The 20,157-nt window shown below is 37.3% G+C and overlaps 1 protein-coding gene across 5 annotated transcripts in view; it reads left to right on the top strand.

Moving 5' to 3' along the window:
- LRP1B (LDL receptor related protein 1B) overlaps positions 1-20,157 on the top strand; it is a 637,687-nt gene that overhangs the window by 438,379 nt on the left and 179,151 nt on the right. For all 5 annotated transcript variants that reach the window (XM_071435460.1, XM_071435459.1, XM_071435457.1 and 2 more), the window contains 6 exons: positions 844-1,011; positions 2,656-2,838; positions 9,179-9,379; positions 10,826-11,071; positions 17,561-17,758; positions 18,400-18,604. In XM_071435460.1, the coding sequence (XP_071291561.1) occupies positions 844-1,011; positions 2,656-2,838; positions 9,179-9,379; positions 10,826-11,071; positions 17,561-17,758; positions 18,400-18,604 (1,201 nt within the window). The remainder of the gene's footprint in view (positions 1-843; positions 1,012-2,655; positions 2,839-9,178; positions 9,380-10,825; positions 11,072-17,560; positions 17,759-18,399; positions 18,605-20,157) is intronic.

The following is a 20,157-nucleotide window of genomic DNA, read 5'->3' as shown; positions in this document are numbered from 1 at the left end:
AGGCCAGCAAAACTTTAAAATGTATTTAGTTCTTTTGGCTGGAAAAGTACATATTTGAATGTTAAAATGAATCTCCTCTCAGATCTTTTGGTGTGGAAGTGATTATGCTCCAGTCCTAATAACATTGGGTTGGTCCAAAGCATTTGGTGTTTCTATAATTTTATTTGTCTGACAGGAATTTTTAGCTGTAAATGGACGAATTCCCGAAATTATCACAGTGTGCTGATGAATTTCTGTGCATGGAGACCCTTTAGAGTGTACCTAACATATTTATCTCCTTCTTCCCTTGATGACCACGATCAAATTACGGGAATTGCCTTAAGACTGTTGTAATGACTGCAACATTAGAGTAATGAGAAACTGCAGTCCATGATTATTTATGTGCCTTCTCCACTTTGCACTCTCGTAAGCACATGGAAACAAAGTTTAATAGTACTGAAAAGAAATTTGTCAGGTTTTCATTTTGTTTTATATGAAGCTGTTTGTGTCTGTGATTAACTATCTTAGGTTATCACAGAGAATAAAGTAAACCAACCGTGTTTGAAAGCCTGGCTTTTTCACACACAGTTAAAGAAATTAAGAAAATCTACAGGCTTCTCATGCTTGCTGGTGTCTCTGATTGAATAACTGAGTAAGGGGTTAGACTATCCAAAATGACAGAGTTGAGTGCTGTTGGTAAATAATATTTAAAGCATTTTGTGCATTAGCAATGATTTGGTGCCCGTGGGCTGAAAACATAGTACTTTATTTACAGGTTTTTTTTGCTATTTTCAAAATGATTTTCCCTCCATACCTATTAATTCAGAAATTTTATATTTTAATATTTAAAAATGCTGTTTGCAGATGACGACTGCGGTGACGGCAGTGACGAGCTGGGCTGCGTTCACTCATGTTCTGCTGAGCAGTTCAGGTGTCAGAATGGCAGATGTATCCCAGGGCACTGGGCCTGTGATGGTGACAATGACTGTGGAGATTTCAGTGATGAAACCAAAACAAACTGCAGCAGGGAAGGTTAGATTTATTTTTTTTTTTTCCCCAAGTTTTTAATATAGAGAATAATTTGTTATAAATACCTGACCTCCAGCCAATGGGAAAAGAGGAGATGCTTTTAACCTTGGTAAAGGCTGGAATGGGAAATATGTCAGGTGCAATGTGATAACACAGAAGTGTATCATGAAGAGAAAAAAAACAAAACATGTATTACAGAGAGATAAGTTTTACAGTTTTACTTCAAGAAATTTTGCTAGATGTGGTGTTTGTCTTATTGCAGAGATGCATGCTGTCTAGGTGAAGAGACAGAAGCATTCTTTAAGTTATTATTGATATTTTCTGGTTTTTTAAATTTCAACAGTAATACTCTCATTTTTGTGTGATGCAAGTCTTTTTGGTTTTTTTTTATATAAAAGTATTTTAACAAACTTCAGCCCTATTTAAATGCTATACATTGTATTTATTTGACTGGGGAGAGAAAGGAAGGATGCTTATGGCAAAGGATAAAGAATAATCAGATCAGAATGAGGGAATATCTTTCATATTTTCCTATTAATGTTTTTTCTACAACAAAGTAATTGTACACATTGTTATTGGTCCCTTTTCATAACTTTATATTTTAAATCTAGTTGGATACCTCACACAAATACATGAATTATCAGAATGTCATATTAATTTTATACATTCACAAAAGTAATTTTTATCTGATCAACCCACTTTTACCCCTGTTCATTTCCATTTTAAACTTAAAAGCCTTGCTCTAACTTTTTACAATAGAATACACGAACGTTGATTATGTAAGGGAAAAAAACCAACAAAGCAATGTTAAATAAAATAAAATAAAATGTATATTTATAAGCAGTGCTATAAGAATTGATTCAAATAATGCTTCTTGGTACAAGCAGGGAAGTATAAGTATGCCATTACTTTGAAGTTCATGCTATTGTCGTTAGTACGTTATTAAATAATAGAAATACAGTTGTAATAGCTTGGGAAAAGAAAAGCAAGAATAAAATTGAAATGGCCATAAGCTAGAAAATGCTTAGAGAATTATGTATGTGATGAATAATTAAAACCTCCCAGTAATTATTGTTTGAAGCAGTCAGCACTGATTTCAGGGCTGCACTGAGTGAAGCCCCTTTGCTGTGGGCTTTGGAACTGCTCCAGCTGCTCCTGCAGTGCTGTGACAGCACAAACCAGCAGGTGTGGGGGCCTTGGTGGGGCACAGGTGGGACCTCTCAGGGTCTGTGCATTAGGAGAGGGACCTTGTTGGGTAAAAAAGGAGAAGGAGGACGGATGAGGGAAAGCAGCTTGAGGATTAAGCACAGGGTTTATGAAACACCAAGGTAACTTCATCAGCCTTGTTCCTTACACCTCCAAACTCCTTCCTGTCTGACAGATGTGAAAAAAGGAAATAAAAATCAGTATTGAGCGTGTGCTGGAGGGGGAAGTGAAGGAAGTGAGGAGGTAAGAAAGAGTTTGTCTGAAGCTTGTGTTGAAGTGGTCAGTTATAAGGTGGAATAGGGCGTTTTGAGTGTTGTACTGGGGAACTCTGATTTTGGCTTGGGTTAGGAAGAGGATTCTAATCCAGCGTAGACTTGGAATGAAAAAAAAAAAAAAACCTCACACGAGCAAATTCTTCAATGTAATTCTTATTTTTCTAAGAAACTCCCTCTCCTGGAAGGTGCAGCGGGAGGGAATTTCAGTGCAGCCCTGACGGGAGCTGCGTTCCTGAGCTGTGGCGCTGCGATGGAGAGAAGGACTGCGAGGATGGCAGCGATGAGAAAGGCTGCAATGGAACTCTCCGGGTGTGTGATGAGAAAACAAAGTTCTCCTGCAGGAGTACAGGTAGGGGCTTGCAGATGCATTTTCCTCTCACTTGCTCTGCCTGGGTTTGTGTTGCTTCATCACGTATCTACTCTTTAACTGATGCTTAATACTCATAAGGTGAGGTTACCCATTGTATTCCTACCAGGAAAATGATATTGATTTACCTGTCCTGTTTTCTGATTTAAAATATGAAATGGATGAGTTTTGAGATTACTTAAAGCTGAATCCACTCTCTATGACAGTACATCACACCAAATGCTTAAATAAAGCACTTAATAGTACTCCAAAGTTCAGGTATTTTCTTCACTTTCCCCTTTCTGGCCCTAGAAATAAGTTGAATGAAACAGTATAGAGTACCTTGAATATTTGAAGAATTACAACTACAGCACTGGAAATTTGAAGTGCAGTATTGGAAGAAAAATACATTATTTGATTGTGTTTAAAACCAATTTTTTTTTTTTCTCTAAGTGTGCTACACTAAAAGGTGGGGTAAGAATGTGGCAACCATTGCATAAGGATATGAAATGATATAAACAATAATGTTTAGATGGAACTTTTTTTTAAGGGAAAGTCCAGTTAAAGAAGAAATTAATATATGTTTGCGCAGTATTAATATTTTTGTGATTTCTATCAAAGCTTTGTGTGATATTAGGGATAAAACAACTTCCACAGCAATATTTAAAGCTGTAAGAAGTAGGAATATTGGAATATTGTTGCCATTGGGCAACTACAAATATTGAAGGAAGGGAAAACCCATTCTAATGCCTGTGTTACAGCTAAGCATGATAAATGTGTCAGAGGGAATGTGTGATCTCTGTACAAAAGTATCTTGCTGTTCCTTGGATTTTAAAGTTATAAAAATCATGATGCCTTGAAAAAGAAATATGGAACACTGAATTGTGTCTAAAAAAAACACATTTCCTTTTGTCTCCCAAAAGATCTGTAGAATAAGTAGCTGTCACATTAAATTTTTTCTATAGGTATAAATGGATTATTCACTTCCAACAGAGTGGTCTGTTTCCTGAAACTGAGTGATGGAAACCCTGATACAGGAAACAGCACCAGGAGCAAGTGTGTTTCCTAGTGCCTAAATGGGGAAAAGCTAACACCAGTCCAAGTGGCCAAAACATAATTATTAGAGGCAAGAAAGGTGAATAAATCTCAATAGATGAGGTTTATTTTCATCAGCTGCATTTGGAAAGCTAATGAGACAAGATATTACTACTTCAGTTAAGAGAAAGCAAAATAGGTTAGAAGCAGTGTGGAGTTCAAAATGGAGTGTAGATTTTAGTTATTAGGCTTTGTTCCTTTCAGAAAAGCTTGTTTCTTAGGCTGGGTATTGGTTTCTTACTTGTCCTGAATGATTTTAGATACAGAGAATGGAAACCCATTCTGGTGGTAAGCTAAGATTTTCCAAAAACAGGAAAAAGCAAGGATTTAAATTCAGCATAATTGTCTGAATGAGCTGGTTTTTTTCAATAGAGAGCTAGAACCCCATTTCAAAGTCCACAGTCCAAGCTGCATTCCCTCATTGTGTACTTCCCTGTGTTTGTAGTAAGGGTAAAGGAGGGCACTATCTCAGTGTACAAGGTGAAAGGTGACTTCTCTGGCTGTCACATAGAAATACAGGAAAACAAAAAATTTCATCAAAAATTTGCTAAATTCAAGGGTACATGGCTTTGATTTGAAGGAAAATGCAATTGTCCTTGTTTGTTGTTTGGAAACACCACTGGAGCAAGCAGTTATGACAGTCATAATTTTCTCTTTTGCAATATTCCTTCCTCCTGGAAGGAGCAAAATTTGGAGGAGGCATGCAGTAATGCACTGTAGCAGAAAACAGCAAAGGCAAATAAATTTTTGTTCAGCTACTTTTCCATTTGTGCCATGTGGTTTGGACCAAGGAGTGATAATGGGTTTACGAGAAATAGTTACTGGAATGTTCCAGAAGAAGTGCAATTTTCTCTGTGCACGATTCTAAAGAAATAATGCTGTCTGGCTTGCTCATTTATGGCAGTGTTCTGGCGAGGAGGCACTGGCTAATTGTCCCCTCAGACACTGCTGGGTGGGGACATCTGATACAGAATGTGATGGGCCTGTGTAGGAACATGTGTGTGGAGGGAGCCAAAACAGCCAATACTTGAGGAGGGAAGGGGCAGCTGGTGAGAACAGTAATAGTGAGATGGTACTGCCCATTTTTTGCTTGTTTCTTTCCATTTTGTGCCTGTAATTAGTAGCTGCAGGGTCTTTCCTTACTGTGGCTTTTGTGGCTTTGGCTGATGTTTCACAATGCCACAGGGATGAGTGCCAAGCTACAAAACCAGGGTTTGTCAGCATTCAGCCAAAAGGGATTTTTCTGCTTACAGGGGAGGTGATCTCAAGAGCCCATCATACCCAGCTTCTTTTCCAATATTCAGTTAAGGATCTATGGCAGAGTGTACTCTAAAACTTACAGAGATTGCCTTTTGTCATTTGCCTCTGGTAGTGGAACATTTTATTCCTAGCAAGTCATCTGACTCCTTTGGATATTAAATGACTTATGAGTCCCTAAAAGCATTATTTGTTGAATAAACAAATACTTTGCTTCTCCCCTTGCACATCTTCCGTTTCTGTTTTGTGTTTTTACACCTTTATTATCTTGGTTGGTCTTGCTGGAACTGTCCAGCCTGGGCAGTCCTTGAGCTGCTGTATCCAAAGTCAGCCAAAATGCTGCAGGGTACTTGAGCTACCAGATTTCAGAATTGCTTTTCTAATTTTTTTTTTTTTCAAAACCCTCCCATGTTTGTTTGTAGTGATGTGTGATGAAAAATCTACTAGAGGTTGCACAGCAGTAGGATGTGAGAAGCAGTCATTACCTGATTGAGATTGACTACTCTTGGGCTGCTGCTAGCCAATTATTTTCTGGTTTAAAATTAGATTAGGCTTCTTTTAAATTAGACTAGATTAATTTAAATTGTACAAAGGTCCAACTTTCTATTTTAAATTCTGATTCTGTCCTCCAAAAATTATTTCAGGCATGTACTTCAGCTCAATTTTATGTACTACATAAATTTATCCTTTTTATTCCATCTCCCTACTTATCAGTTAGTAGTGCTGCACCAAGAGCAGAATCTGTGCAATCTCACTTAAAATGTCATCTAATTACTCTAATGATCATTAAAGTACTTCTGTGAAGACAAATGCAGAAGAGCCATGAATACTTCAGTTTAGTAAGCAGTACATCTGAGCTGTAATGCTTATTTGTCATACTTACTGTTATTTTTATTTTTTCAAGCAGCAGTTGATGGTATCCAACCATTTCTGATGCTACTCTGGACTACTTTTTTATACTTTGGTTTTTTGGTTTTTTTGGTTTTTTTTGTGTTTTTTTTTTTTTTTGGTTTTTTTTTTTTTGTTTTATTTTTATTACATGTAATAATATATTAGAGGGAAAAAAAGAATTTGAGGACAAAAGTAGTATTAGTTTGGAACGGAAAATAAGGAACGTACATAGAGGAAATCAAATCAGTGGGTGCAGATCACAGTGATGCTGGAAGATTATAACAAAAGCAGCACTGGTGCTGTGTGGATGAGTCCAGATTAGATTTGTGACCAAAGAACCTGGTGCTGAGGAAGGCTGGGAAGGAAAGGTTTTCCATCCAGAAATGTGATGAGAAAATTGGTAGTGTTTTTATCCTTAGCTCATGGCCACATTGTTTTCTGTGGTATCAGCTCTCTTCTTCTTCTTCTTTAGGCCTGTTTTTTGGCTTTTTTTTTTTCCTCCTGTCTCATCCAGGAGTCATTTATAAATATCTGTTTTGTACTAAAATCTTTAAATTGAGAAATGACCACATTTTTGAAACAATGTGATTCAGTCTAAGTCCCATGTGTGTTCTACAGGACAAGTGAGATCACCAACCATCACAGCACTCTGTTAAATGTGTCAGGTTGGAACATTCTGTAACGTTGATGGGATGGAGATTGAGTCCATGCTATAGTTTAGGAAGGTGTTACATTACAGCTTTAGGCAGTAAGAACTATCTGCAAGAGGAAACAGTGCAATTAATGCTCCACCAAAGTAGTTTTCCTGTGGTTGAAGATATACTCAGTGAAAAAACCTCCTGGCTTCAGTATCCTGACAAAAACTGAAGGGGTGTATAAGTAGTTAATTCTGTTGATAATATTTGCAGGAAATCAAAAGCATTGGAGAAGCATTTGGATCAGGCTTTCCCACATAGCTGCTGCTCAGGCCTCCTGATTCACTGTGTTACACAAAAGAGCTTTGGAAAAGGGCAGATACAGCTATTGAGGCAATTAATTTATGATGGAATTTTACTAAAGAGGTTCCTGGAAAAACCAGAAGTGTGAGTTTCACTAAGGGGCAATAAAGGAAAAATACTTTAGTGAATTTTAAGTAATGATTTCAAGACAGTCATAATATTTCATGAAGTCCATCTCTTCAGAATCTTGGCAAAGATTAATTCCTCGAAAGTATATTCTACTTAAGAACATGTCATATCTATCATAATGAAAGATGAATCTTTCATTATAAAACATATCTTCACTAAGGTACAAGAAAAGCAGGGAAACTGATTTTCTCTGTAAACATTTGAATGCATTAAAGATTAAAATAACAGATTAGGAGCACTACTGGAAGCAACTTCAATTTACTTTGGGTTATGGTTGGTTTGGTTCATGTTGGTATTTTCCATTAGCTTGCATTCTACTGCTGTGTTCTAGTAATATATAAAATCAATGAGCATTCAAGATAATAAAGAACAGGGACACTTTTTTTAAACATTTCTGATTGCATGCAATGATAAGCTGCATACATATGGTGCATTGCATACAGTTTTGTTTCCTCATGTCTGTGCAGTTCTGTCTTTTCAGTATGGGATATTTGGGACTTTGGCCACTAAAGAAAATGGTGCAAGATTTTCTTTCTAATTACCACCCCTCCCTGTTTGTTTTCAAGCTGATTTTGCACTGGCAAAATGATGTTCTGTTGTTTAAACCTCACATTCAGTGTAGTATGATTCTGAAGTTTCACTTCTTGCTTTTCTTCACCAAAAGTGAGAACAATCTCACATTTGCCTCATGAGTGCAGCAGAATCGTGGGTCTTTTTCAGTTTTCTTGTTTCACTGTCTTTTATCCCCTTGACTTTCTGTGAGGACATTAACTATTTTTGCATCAAAAGAAGGCTAAAATGTCGAACCAAGTGCATTAAACCAATCTTCAACAAATGTGTCCTTTTAAGAAAACTGAAATCTGGTATTGTATAAGCTGGGAAGGGTGGGCAGAAAGTTGTGTCCATTCATGCTGAGGAGGTTTGAACTTAGGAGTCTCAGGCTTTGCCAGTCAGTGCCTGGGCATCCACCAGAATTGCTGTTAATGGAAACATTCCCAGGATCTTTTTCCCATTCCAATTGAATTTTTCTCTGAATAATTAATTCATGGGAGAAAAAAAAATCTAGATGAGCTTCATTAGCTGTGGTTCTATCTGTTCTCTCTCTATTAATTGGAAAATAAAATACATGACATTTCTGTTCAGGCTCAGTGTTATCAAAATTTACAGCTAAACCCTCCTGGCTGTAGGTAGCAAGTAGAAAAATAGGTTAGGACAGGAGCACACATACACACCTGTAAGTGTCAGCATTCTCAGTTTTGGTTCTTTTCGTTTAAATCCCTCCTTTTGTTGATTCTAATTTAATACCTCCATGATTTTAAAGATTAAAACCCTTTTTCTAATCAAGAGGCTTCCTTGCCTCTCTAGACATTGATGGTCACCGTAAATTCCTTTTCTCCCTTTTGAGACATGATCTGAACACTGATTTGACAAAACTGAGGTAATTTAAGAAATTTTGTCTGCTGTAGTTATTTTGCCTAAAAGCTGCTCATTTATCTGACATCACTGGGGAATGGGTTGTGTCTACTTCTAGAAAGATTTTTGCTTTGCACACCCATGCTAATTAAAAGTAGTGTATTGAAACATTGCTTCCATGGAGGGCTGTTGCTGTAGAAGATAAAAGAAGAGAGATGAAGAAAAGCAAAAATTAAAAATAATTAGGAAATTTTAGCATCATTTGGTGTATTTAACAGATTTTGAGGTTGTGTCCTGCCTGTATGCACTTTTGTGCAGCACACAAATAAGTAGGGCTGGTGTCGTTTGGAAAATTAGATTGTCAAAAGTGCTGTGAACGATGCTTCAGAGTATAAGTGCAGGTTGGTTTCTTTCTGCACATCAAAGAGGAAAAAAGTATTAATAGAAAAGAATAATAATAATAAAAGAGAAATCTGTACATTGTTTTGAAGGTTTTTTTTTTTCCTCCTAAAGTTTGCCTCCAGTCTGATTTGCTGTGTTTATTGTCTCTTTTCCCCAAGGGAGATGCATTAGCAAAGCGTGGCTATGTGATGGCGATATTGATTGTGAGGATCAGTCTGATGAGGATAATTGCGAGGGCTATTTGTGTGGACCACCAAAATACCCTTGTGCTAATGATACCTCCATCTGCCTACAGCCTGAGAAGCTCTGCAATGGGAGAAGAGATTGCCCTGATGGATCTGATGAAGGCGATCTTTGTGGTACTTTTTAGACCCCTTTTTCTGATTGCTCATGATGCTGCCTGTTGTGATAGCTCCTGTTGAGGAAAAGGTTCTCCTACTGAAATTTTAGCACTGGGGCCTATGTGAGGATTTTAGTTTAGTTAAAGTCATACTGAGTTTATGCTTGAAGTTTTAGCTTTCTTCAAATAAGGCAAAGGAGACAAGTGTTTAGTTTTCAAGCCCCTTAAAACATTCCTGGAGGTAAACAATTTGAAGGGTGTCAATGTGTAGGAAAGGACTTCAGCTCATCTGCAGTTCTCTCCAACTACAGAACTTGAGTTCCTACCATAGAATTGTTTGGAAGGCACCTTAAATGTCAGTCTGTTCTGGCCTCCTGCTTAGGAAGGATACTTCTGTTAGACCAGGTTACTCCAAACCCCTTTCAACCTGGCCTTGGACCCTTCCAGGGATGGGCCAGCCACAGCTTCTCTGAGGCCAGGGCCTCAGTACTCTCAAAGTCAAAGATTTCTTCTCAGTATCAAATCTAACTTGTCCTCTGTCAATTTGAAGCCACTCCTCCTTGTCCTGTCACTGCAGGCCCTTGTCCAAAGTCCATCTCCAGCTCTGTTGGAGCCCCTTTAGGCCCTGGAAAGGACTCTAAGGTCTCCCTGGAGCCTCCTCTTCTTCAGGCTGAACACTCCCAGCTCTCAGCCTCTTTACAGAGCAGAACTGCTCCAGCCCTAAGAGTGTTTTTGTGACTTTCCCTGCACTGGCTCCAAAATGTCCCCATCCTTCTCATCTTGGGGGCCCCAGAGCTGGGTTCAGTCCTTCAGGTGGAGTCTCACAAGAACAGGGGAAGAATCTCCTCCTTTTGAGGTACAGCTTTATTTGATGCAGTCCAAGACACATTTGGCTTTTTGGGCTGCAAAATTCTAGGTCATGTTGTGCTTCTTATCCACTAACACCTCCACTTCCCCCCACTCAGGGCTGCTCTCAATCCATTATTTTCCCATCCTGTTCTTGTGCTTGTGATTGCCCTGAATCAGTGCAGGTCCTGGTATTTAGCCTTGTTGAATTTCAGCATTCAGGTGGCACAGGCCCCACCTTTCAAGCCTGGCAAGGTCCTTCTGGTCCATCTTTTCCCTGCTGCATCACTCACACAACTCTGTCTGATCAGAACCTTGCTGAGGGTGCCCTCAAACCCACTGATAAAGGTGATAAACCGTGTCAATCCTAATACAGAGTCCTGATGATCACCACTTGGACATGGAGCTATGCCAAAACCTTGAAGGGTTCAGTAAAGCTAACAGATGAATGGCTGCACATCAGATAATTTTAAAAACAAGTATTAAAACTGTTTTAGAAATTTAAATTTTTGTTTGCCCATCTTGGAGGCTTTTGTAGGTGTTTTAGTTGGCTTTGCTATATGCAACCTAACTGGCAGCTTTTGCAGCCCTTAATTATTGTTTTTCCACGTTATTTCAGATGAATGTTCGCTTAACAATGGTGGGTGTAGCCATCAGTGTTCTGTGGTTCCTGGAGGAAGAATTGTGTGCTCCTGCCCTGCAGGATTCAATCTTACTGCAGACAACAAAACTTGTGAGATTATGGATTTCTGCACCAAGCACCTCAAGTGTAGCCAAGTTTGTGAACAGCATAAAAATACTGTCAAGTGCTCGTGTTATGAAGGCTGGAAGCTCAGTAAGGATGGAGAGAGTTGTGTGAGTACTGGTAAGTTGAAATTTGGTGCATGTTCAATATTCAGGATGTTAATAGCTGTGATGGCAATTTACTGAGAGCCTCTTTCACTTTTTTTTTTTCCTATATATGAAATGCAGGCTGGGATTGCCCAAATTTGGGGTTGATTGCAATCTATGGACTCATTAAAACTCTCCCTATTCTTGGTGTACAAAGGGATATTGAAATATTAGGCTGTTGCTAACCTAAGAAGGCTAATACCAGATGTTTCTAGGAATGTTAATATGGTATAATTCTTAAACTGTTTGAAGTTTTATACAGTTTTTCATGTACAGTTAATATAAATGGGCATATATGTATAAACACTGTTTTGCATTCTATATGGGAGATTTAACATGTATTTTTAAGAAATGGATCAATCATGATAATGATCAGTATTGGTTGAGGGTTTAGAAGGTTAATTTTGAATGTGCAATTATAAGCTGCCTGTTAGCATTCAATATTTAAGATGGGTTTTTTTTCCCTAAGGCATTCTGGCACTTGTTTTTTGACAGCAGTAAGAGCCTGCTCAGCTCACTAATTGAGGTGAAAACCAACATGAGCCAAAACAGGAGAGGGGAATGTATTCCCCTCGTTGTTCACTCTTAATAAGTACTGAGGCATCATTTGGAAACCATGTTAGGGGAGTGTGTTTTTCAGGTGCAGTGTTGTGTGTAAAACAGAAACATGCATGTGCAATATAAACTGTTATCACACCTTTAGCTCCCTGCTAAAGGGACTTAAAAATAATATTGAGTTTGCTAGCTACATTTTTATAATTCAGTTTTCTTTGGTCCAGGATTCTTTGATAATTTTATTCTATAATGTCTCTATTCTTTCATAGAGTTTATCAACTCTGAACAGAAATATCTTCCACATTCTCTTTTGCTTATTTGGATATTTCACAATTCAGTAAATATGATTAAGATATTCTTTATTTATTCTTACTCTGCAGTGATTGCTGCCAAAGTTCTTGTTTTATGTCAGTGCTTTGGTCTGGTTCCCAATGAGTTTTGATTAATCTGATTTTCTATATTATGGACACTTCCAGTAACTGAAAAAAAGTTCATTCTTATTGGGTTAGGGAAAGGAGAGGATTACAGGAATTTAAGACAGTGTTAGTAACTCATATGAGGAAAGCTTGAAACAAACTTTAAACCAAATCAGGTAGAAATGACTGATATTTGGAAACTAAACAGGGAAAAAAGTGAAGTATACTCACTTGTGGTATAAGATAAGAAAAGTTAGACTACAGTTTCTTGGGTTTCTTAAGCCCATGAGATATTTCTGCTTAATGTTTACTGCTGTTGGTGAGAATCTGAAGTTACAAACTGATTTCTCCAGATTTTTTTTCAAAGAATGTAATACTAAATATATGATCTGAGACCTGTGGTGTCAGCTGATATAAAGAAAAATGATCCTTTTTTTACAAACTGTAATGATGCTACCCTAATGCCATCAAAGCTGTGACAAAATTATTCCATATTAAATATGGCATGTGCTTTTAGGGGCACAAATCATCTTGGCCCTTTTCAGTTTATTTAATTCAAGAGGCATGGGAAGTTCTCTGGAGGACAGATCCTCTGACACTTCAGTTGCTGACTGTGTGAAGGGCATTTTAGGAGAATGAGAATAATTTTGGTTTCTTTTGTGAACCTGTGAGACTCAAAATGTCCCTATCATCTGAGTCTCTGAGCATGAGATCCTGAATGAACTTAGAATGAAGAAAATACTTTTATATTATACTATTAGAGAAATAAAGTTCAAAGTGACCTTATGAAGACAAGCTGTCCCCCAAATGCCAAACTACTATTTCAACAATTTCAGTTGTTATGAAGTAATTCTTAGAATAGCCATGGTGATTTAAGATGCCTTGAACCAGGTGTGTATTCTATTAGAACAGTAACTTGTAATCTGTTTTCCAGGAGAAAAAATAAATTACTCACAAGAAAATGAGAACATTGCCCTTTACCTTTTTTTCCTCTATCTGAAATAGCATTTTCCTATGTATAAGAAACATTTCACAAGTACACAGCTATAACATGTGAACTTAGTATGCAACATATTTTCAGAATATGGTAAAAACATTAATTTGTGAGCCCATTAGAAGGGGAATATGAGTGCTGAAAATGCAGGAATTATGTGATTCTAACTTTTTTTCCTGATTGCATTTCAGTATCAGAAAGTGTGCTTGTCCAGGGAATCTAAAGAATTGCCAGTGAAATATAATGAGTTACAGAATAATAAGTATATAGAACTAAAATGCTTGAATTGAGCAGTTCTTCTCTTTCCAGTTTCTTTTTCCAAGCCTCTCTTAGTTCCCTCTGTTGTATCTCATTTCTGCTTATTTTGCTTTCATTTCTTGAGCATTTTAAATGTTGCCTTTTTTCTCCTCCAGACTTTCTGCACTTTCCATGCCTCCTGTTTTCATCTCCTTTGCTTGTTGCTGTTCTGGCATTGTGACATTACTGACTTCCCAAACTTTAAATGTTTCCTTTAGATTTAAATTTGTATTGATTGAACGAAGAGTATGTTACAGAGCTCCATTATTCAGATGGAAAGTCAATACAAATTATATGTTTTCATTCTTGTGTTCCTGGTTTCTCTTAAAACACATTTCAAAATAGGTTGTGCTGATATATTGCACTTGCTCTTTTAAATGATGATAAGCATTCAGAAAAAAAACAACTGATCTTAAAAGATATTTAAATTCCATGCTTACATTCAACCTTTCAGACTTTGATATAATAAATGTTAGATGAGCTCAGAAACACTTAGTTTAAAGTTGATTGTCAGCCTTTCCTAAGCACTGGAAACTGTTATAACACTTCATATATATGAATATATTGAAACTGTTATATCACTTCATATATATGATTTTTTTTTTTTTTTTTAAATAGAGGATGGTCTGTCTGACTGTTTGATCTGTCTTAGCCAGTTTGGAACTCAAATTTGTTATAATTCCCAGATACCTTTCAATACTGAAATGGAGAGGGGAATAGTCCAATCCTCTCTGAGCTTTGTCAAGCTTTTAATTAAGGTTTCTTTTCAGAATCTTTATCAAGCTATTGTTTTTCTTTAAGGTAATTTTCATAAAAGCACAGTGTAGATTACTTGCTGTGCTGTTGTCGTTACAGTGAGCTTCAATCAAACAATCAGGTTCAATCAGAATTTTTCCTAAGAAAGAATTTGAAATTTGACCCACTGAAAAATGTGAGGCATTATTCTTTATAGAGTCTTTTCTGATGGCATTGTGTGGGCAGTTTTCTTCTAGCAGAGATTTATTTCTTTTACAGTTTTTCATGTAGCTTATACTTTGTTTGCCTCATATATTTTATATCCTAACCTTTGTGGTAAAAAAAATTGAGGCATTTATGAAATCACAGAGTGCAGAAATGTATGATTTTTCTCAACAAATTGATAAGAGTTTATTTTTCTGAAAGTTTTAAAGAATGTGATCAATAACCATTGTATTGATTTTAGACTTTACAGAAATTATTTTAATCAATTTACAGAATAAAAAGTATTTGCTCTCGATTTCTAGAAGATTAATCAGGAAAATAACATCAAATTTTGAGTTTATTGGGTAATGGAAGCATATTTTTTTTTTTAAATTTATTTGATTGAGCCTGAAAATCCCAATTCCCTGTAATGTAGCTGATTTTATAGAGCCATTGAATGATCAGGTTGGAAGGAAGATCAAAGCCCAGCTAATGCTGCTGCTGTTTATCTGCTTTCCAAGACCTTCAGGACACCTTCAGTGCTAAACTCCAAGTGTCCCAGGGGTGAAATGTTTTGTTGACTCACTCTCCTGAAAACTTTTGTTTTTCTGGGCTTTTTGAGTCTTCCTGGTCCAGTTTAAGCCTTTAATCCTTGTTATTTATACAGAAAACAGGATTTTTCCTGTTTTCAATTCATAAGCCTTTTATGTCTTAAGGGAATTTTACGTGCCTCCACTCATCTTCTTATTCCAGTTTTTTAGACTAAGCAGTTCCAGATTGTTCATTCTTCCCTTGCAGGCCATGATTTCTGGACCCCTTGGAACAGCTGCTCATTTCCACTTGTACTGCTGTGATTCACACTCCTCTTCAAGAGCTGTGCTCAGAGGAGGGTGCAGTGTTGCAGCCTGTTGTCAGCAGAGCTTAGGGTTTTGTTGTGTTTTTTCAATTGTAAATCCTGTCAAGATCCCATTGAAGTTTAATCCTTCTCATAATTTGCACTGTAGGTTATTTATCTTAAACTGTGCTTCCTCTATTTTGAACGAAAAAAAAAATCTAACATAGCACAGATTTATTATTTTTTTCTCACATTATGTTGTTAATTGCTGAGAATTACAAAAAAAGTTGATAGTGAGGATTATGACTTGTGTCCTTATGAGTTGGAATTGCCAAAAACCCCACAGATCAGTAGTCTCCTGTATAACAGCTGCCAATTAATCCGAATTTGGGAAGTTCCATTAAAGTGTGTCTCAAGTTCAGATAACTGCTGCTTGTGAAACAGGTCCTAATGTCAGTGGTCCTGTTCTGCACTAAATTATTTAACCGCTGCAGAGCTTTGAATAATTTGCTTTGCAGAAAGTCGTTCATTGCTTTAACAGATGGGAGGGTCACTGGGAACGTTCAAGGCAGGTTGTGAACAAGTGCTTCAAGAGCAGAAACACAGCTCTGCTGAGCTGCTTGATTAGCCTAAAACATCACAGATAATTTAATGTGTGTGTGCCGTGGGCATCGGGAGGAGAGGAGCTGCAGGAGGAAGTGAGCAGTGAAGTGTTCAAGGGAATGAGAAGGGATAAACTGGGTATTTTCAAGAGCTCTCAGGAGCCTTGAGAAGCAGGAGCATTGCCTATTGCCATAAACTGCCAATAATCTTTTTGTCCTGGTTTAGGGCAAATTTGGAGGAGAGTTTCCAAATTAGGGCCCCTCCAGTAAGCAAACCCCCATGGCCCCTCCCCCCAACTGGTTCGGGAAGGATTCCTCAGAGAGGAGTGGAAAGAACCTGTTTATTTAACAGGCACAGCACCCCCCAGCACACAAAATGAACAATATTGGATGGCAACACTGTGAAAAGAGATGACAAATTCAGAAAGTCTCTCTTGGGGGCGGTCACTCTGTTCTCAGTCCCTCCAGCACTGGGGCAGCTGCTGCCCAGAGTAGGCCCTGCTAGGGGGATCTGCCCAGAGTAGGCCCTGCTAGGCCACAAGGTGCAGAGTCTCGGTGTTTCCCAGGTCCCAGTCCGGAGCAGGTTCGAAATGGTCAGAAAAAGGAAAGGAGAAACAGTCCAGGAAGAAATTGGACAGTTTAGCTAAACTAGCTAATGAGCAAAAGCAAGCAGAAGCGAAGCAAGCAAGAGCGAGAGAGGGCAAAGCGAAAAGCAAAAGCAGAAAAAGCAAAAGCTGCAGTCTCTGTGTCCCGCCAGGCTGATAAGAAAACCAAAACAAAACTTTGCCTCTTCAGAGCCAGTCTTAAAGGTACAGAACATAATAGCCAACATTAACAGAACACATGAATGGGGATACAAGCATCATAACGCCACCCTAGGACACTTTTACATAAAGAAGTTTAGTTGTGTGGAAAGCAAGCCTCCCAGTATAACCTGTGTTTCACTCTAGGAGAAGCAACTCAGAGTATTTTGGGGGGAGCAACTGCTTCACCACAGAAAAGGCTTGCTGTGAGAAAATATCTTTATCAACGTGGATATACTGAGTTGATTCAACACTTTATAGAATCCAATTTTTTGTCTTCTTTGGTTGTTTTATTAACACAGCTACTTGCTATAAAAACCTTTCCTAATGTGTTGTAGAACTATAATTAAAAAAAAATCAATTTCATCATATGGTTGACCAATGCTGATCATGTTTAGAGATATTTTTATGCTCTTTGATATCAACTCTTTGGTATCACTTTGGCACAAATCAGGCAGCATTAATTCATTAACAATGGAAGAAGAAAGTCATTGGTAGCTGGATTTGTGATGACATGACATCAAATGTTCATTTTCTTGCTTGTTTGGCATGAGGGGTTTTTTATGCACTTCAATTGAAAACACAAGGTACACTGTATATTCAAAAGGTACTTTATGTATTAGTAAATGGTTTCAGCTGATTGGCTTTTGAAACAATGTATGTTTTAATGGTTTCATTTTTCTGAACCTTTTGAGAAGCAGATTTTAAATTTGATAATGCTCTAATTATGGGCTCGTAATGCTAGAGCTACAAAATACAGTTCAACAGTTGAGTCTGATATTCCCAAATTTAATGTCTAATATCTCTAGTTGGAATCAAAGATAATGCTAGAAGGGAGAATTAAGAAGTCTGTTGGACTGAAAAAGTAATTGAAAGACTCCTTATCAAAAGATGAATTGTTTTAATCATCTTTTTCTCCTGATAAAGTATTCTGTTTTTCACCTTCCACTTGTCATTTATATCAATTTGTTGCAATATCTTTTTTTATTATTCCTTTGAAATGTTTAATCTTCATCTTCCAGATCCATTTGAGGCTTTCATAATTTTTTCTATTCGACATGAGATCAGAAAAATTGATCTTCACAAGCGTGACTACAGCCTCTTAGTTCCTGGTTTAAGAAACACAATAGCCCTGGATTTTCACTTCAGTCAGAGTTTACTGTACTGGACAGATGTGGTGGAGGATAAAATTTACAGAGGGAAGCTCTCTGATACTGGAGGTATGGATTGAATCTTTATTTCCTTAACAGTTGGAACACCTGCAGTTACAGGGCGTGAGACCGGGTCAGTCGTAACTGAGCTGCCATTCTCAGAAACAGAATTTATGATGGCATTCTGCCTTTCACAAGGGCCATATCAAGGCTGTACTTCATTTCCAGGCCGAAAAAGACTTTTGTTATCAAAGTTTCCTTTTGCAGAGGGAAGAAAATGGCAAATGCAAAGAACTGGTGTTTCTTCCTGCTCCAATGAGCGCAATATTGATTTATTTCATTTTTTGCAGTTTATCTTCACCTTATTAAAAAAGTATAAAAATTTTTCAGATGTCTGATAAATTAGCTCCTCTCACTAGGAGAAAGATTCTGTTTTAAAATTTTATAGCATCCAGAAAGACTTTTTCTTTGCTCTGGTGACATACTGATGGCCTATAACTCAATATAATCTCATAATATATACAAAAGAGTTTCTACAAAATGTTCTTTGTTGAAGTGTATGTTCCAGTGCTTTCATCTAAAAGGCAAACCCAAAAAATCCAGAAATTACTCCAACATCTGATAAGCTTGTATGTCCATGTTCATTCTACCACGTCTCTACATCAGTTCTTTAAGAATCTCTTTTCTTCTTTCTTACTTTTTTCTTTAAGGTGTTAGTGCCATTGAAGTTGTGGTGCAACATGGCCTGGCCACTCCTGAGGGTCTGACTGTGGATTGGATAGCAGGAAACATTTACTGGATAGACAGCAATTTGGACCAAATTGAAGTGGCAAAACTCGATGGCACTTTGAGGACAACGCTAATTGCTGGAGCTATGGAGCACCCAAGAGCTATTGCTTTGGATCCAAGATATGGGTAACTATGAATTATAAAAACATTATTTTTCCTTGTTGCAAAGTATTTTAAGGATGTTTAAATGTGATATTTGTTTCATTTCCTTTTTCGCTGTTAGTTATAGTTTCTAATAGCTCTTGAAAGTCTATTTTGAATAATAAAGAATCCATTATTAATGTGTTTTTTCTAAGTGAAAAGGATTAAAAAACAGTAAATCAGGAGATACAGGGATCTTTTTGTTGGCAAATTACTTATCTTGCCGTGTTGTTGTTTCATTTCCTTTTTTCAATGTGGATGATAGCTGGAATGTTTGGTCTAACATTTCTGTGTGGTTAATGGACAGATTTAGGTGATTCTTCTCACTTAGAGACCAATTTTTTTTGTTTGTTTTTGTGACTTTTTTGTTATTGTGTTTGTTTTGGGTTCTGTTGTTTGGTTTTTTTGGTTGTTTTTGTTTTGGTGAGACTATAAAAATACAGTTTAGATATTACTGGAAGCCTAATGACTGAGTGAGATGAATGCCACCTTTTGTGTTTGGTTTTCATCTCTAAAGTGGAGATAATGCTTTCCAGCTTCTGTCAGTATTTTTTCTACCTATACATTAGGGATATGCTATAAATCAGAATATTATGTATATTCAATACCTCTATCCTCTTCCCAGAATTATTGCTCTTTCAGAGAAGGGGGAAAACCCCAAACAAACAAAAACGTTCTTAAAAACAACAAAATTGACAAGGCACCAACCATAAATTAAATGTGGCCAAAAATAACACAACTGACCTGTTTTCAAAGTCAAGATATTTAATTTTGTTTAAGAAATTGCTGTGGTCTGTCATGTGTCTTCACTGAATATTTCTTTCAGAAGCAAAGCTGTGAATAAAAAAATAAATATTGATAAAGGTCCTAAATTCTGGGATCTAAATTGTGAATTAGGATGTACATGCCTTAATGATTAAGGCTTTTACCCTCTCAACTGAGCCGTTAGAAAGCTTATTTACAGAGTGCATTGCTTATCTATAAAGATCTTTAAAAGGAGGCATCCTGTTGGCAGAAAAATTGGCAGAGAAGTTGCTCAAATTAAATGGTTGGGAGGAAAAAAAAAATCAAATCACCGCTGTTCTTGAAACTGAAGGCTTAATCTGCCTTTTGAAGAGCCAGGAGCAATTGATGCTACATTATGTTAGAAGTCAGGAAAGAAAAAAAAATCTTTAAACACAGACAGGAATAGCTCCTCATCCTTTTACGAATAAATATGAATATACACTGGTGATTCAAGGAGAGGGGTTGTGTTAGGAGTGCACAAATCCTGTGTCCCAGTGGAGGCAGAGCTGCACTCCAGCCTGCAGTGGGGCTGAGCAGGTGTTCTCAGTCTGCACCCATACAGATGTGTGCAAAATAAACATCTGTAGATAAAAACATCCCCTGTGAACCCCCCTGGCTGCTAAGGCTGAAGGTCTTTTAGTGGAAATACAAAAAACTTGTCAGAAGTTTTGTTCCAGTCAAGCTCTTTGCAATTAACTCTTTACAGCTAACCACAAGTTTTCCTATCAAAAGTATAATTTAACAGGTCTGTG

This window comes from Agelaius tricolor, unplaced genomic scaffold (assembly GCF_023055355.1).
Source record: "Agelaius tricolor isolate 1412-34295 unplaced genomic scaffold, bAgeTri1.0.p SCAF_10, whole genome shotgun sequence".
Taxonomy (NCBI): Eukaryota; Metazoa; Chordata; class Aves; order Passeriformes; family Icteridae; genus Agelaius; species Agelaius tricolor.
The sequence above is the reverse complement of the archived record's forward strand: the minus strand, read 5'-3'. Positions and strand labels throughout refer to the sequence as shown.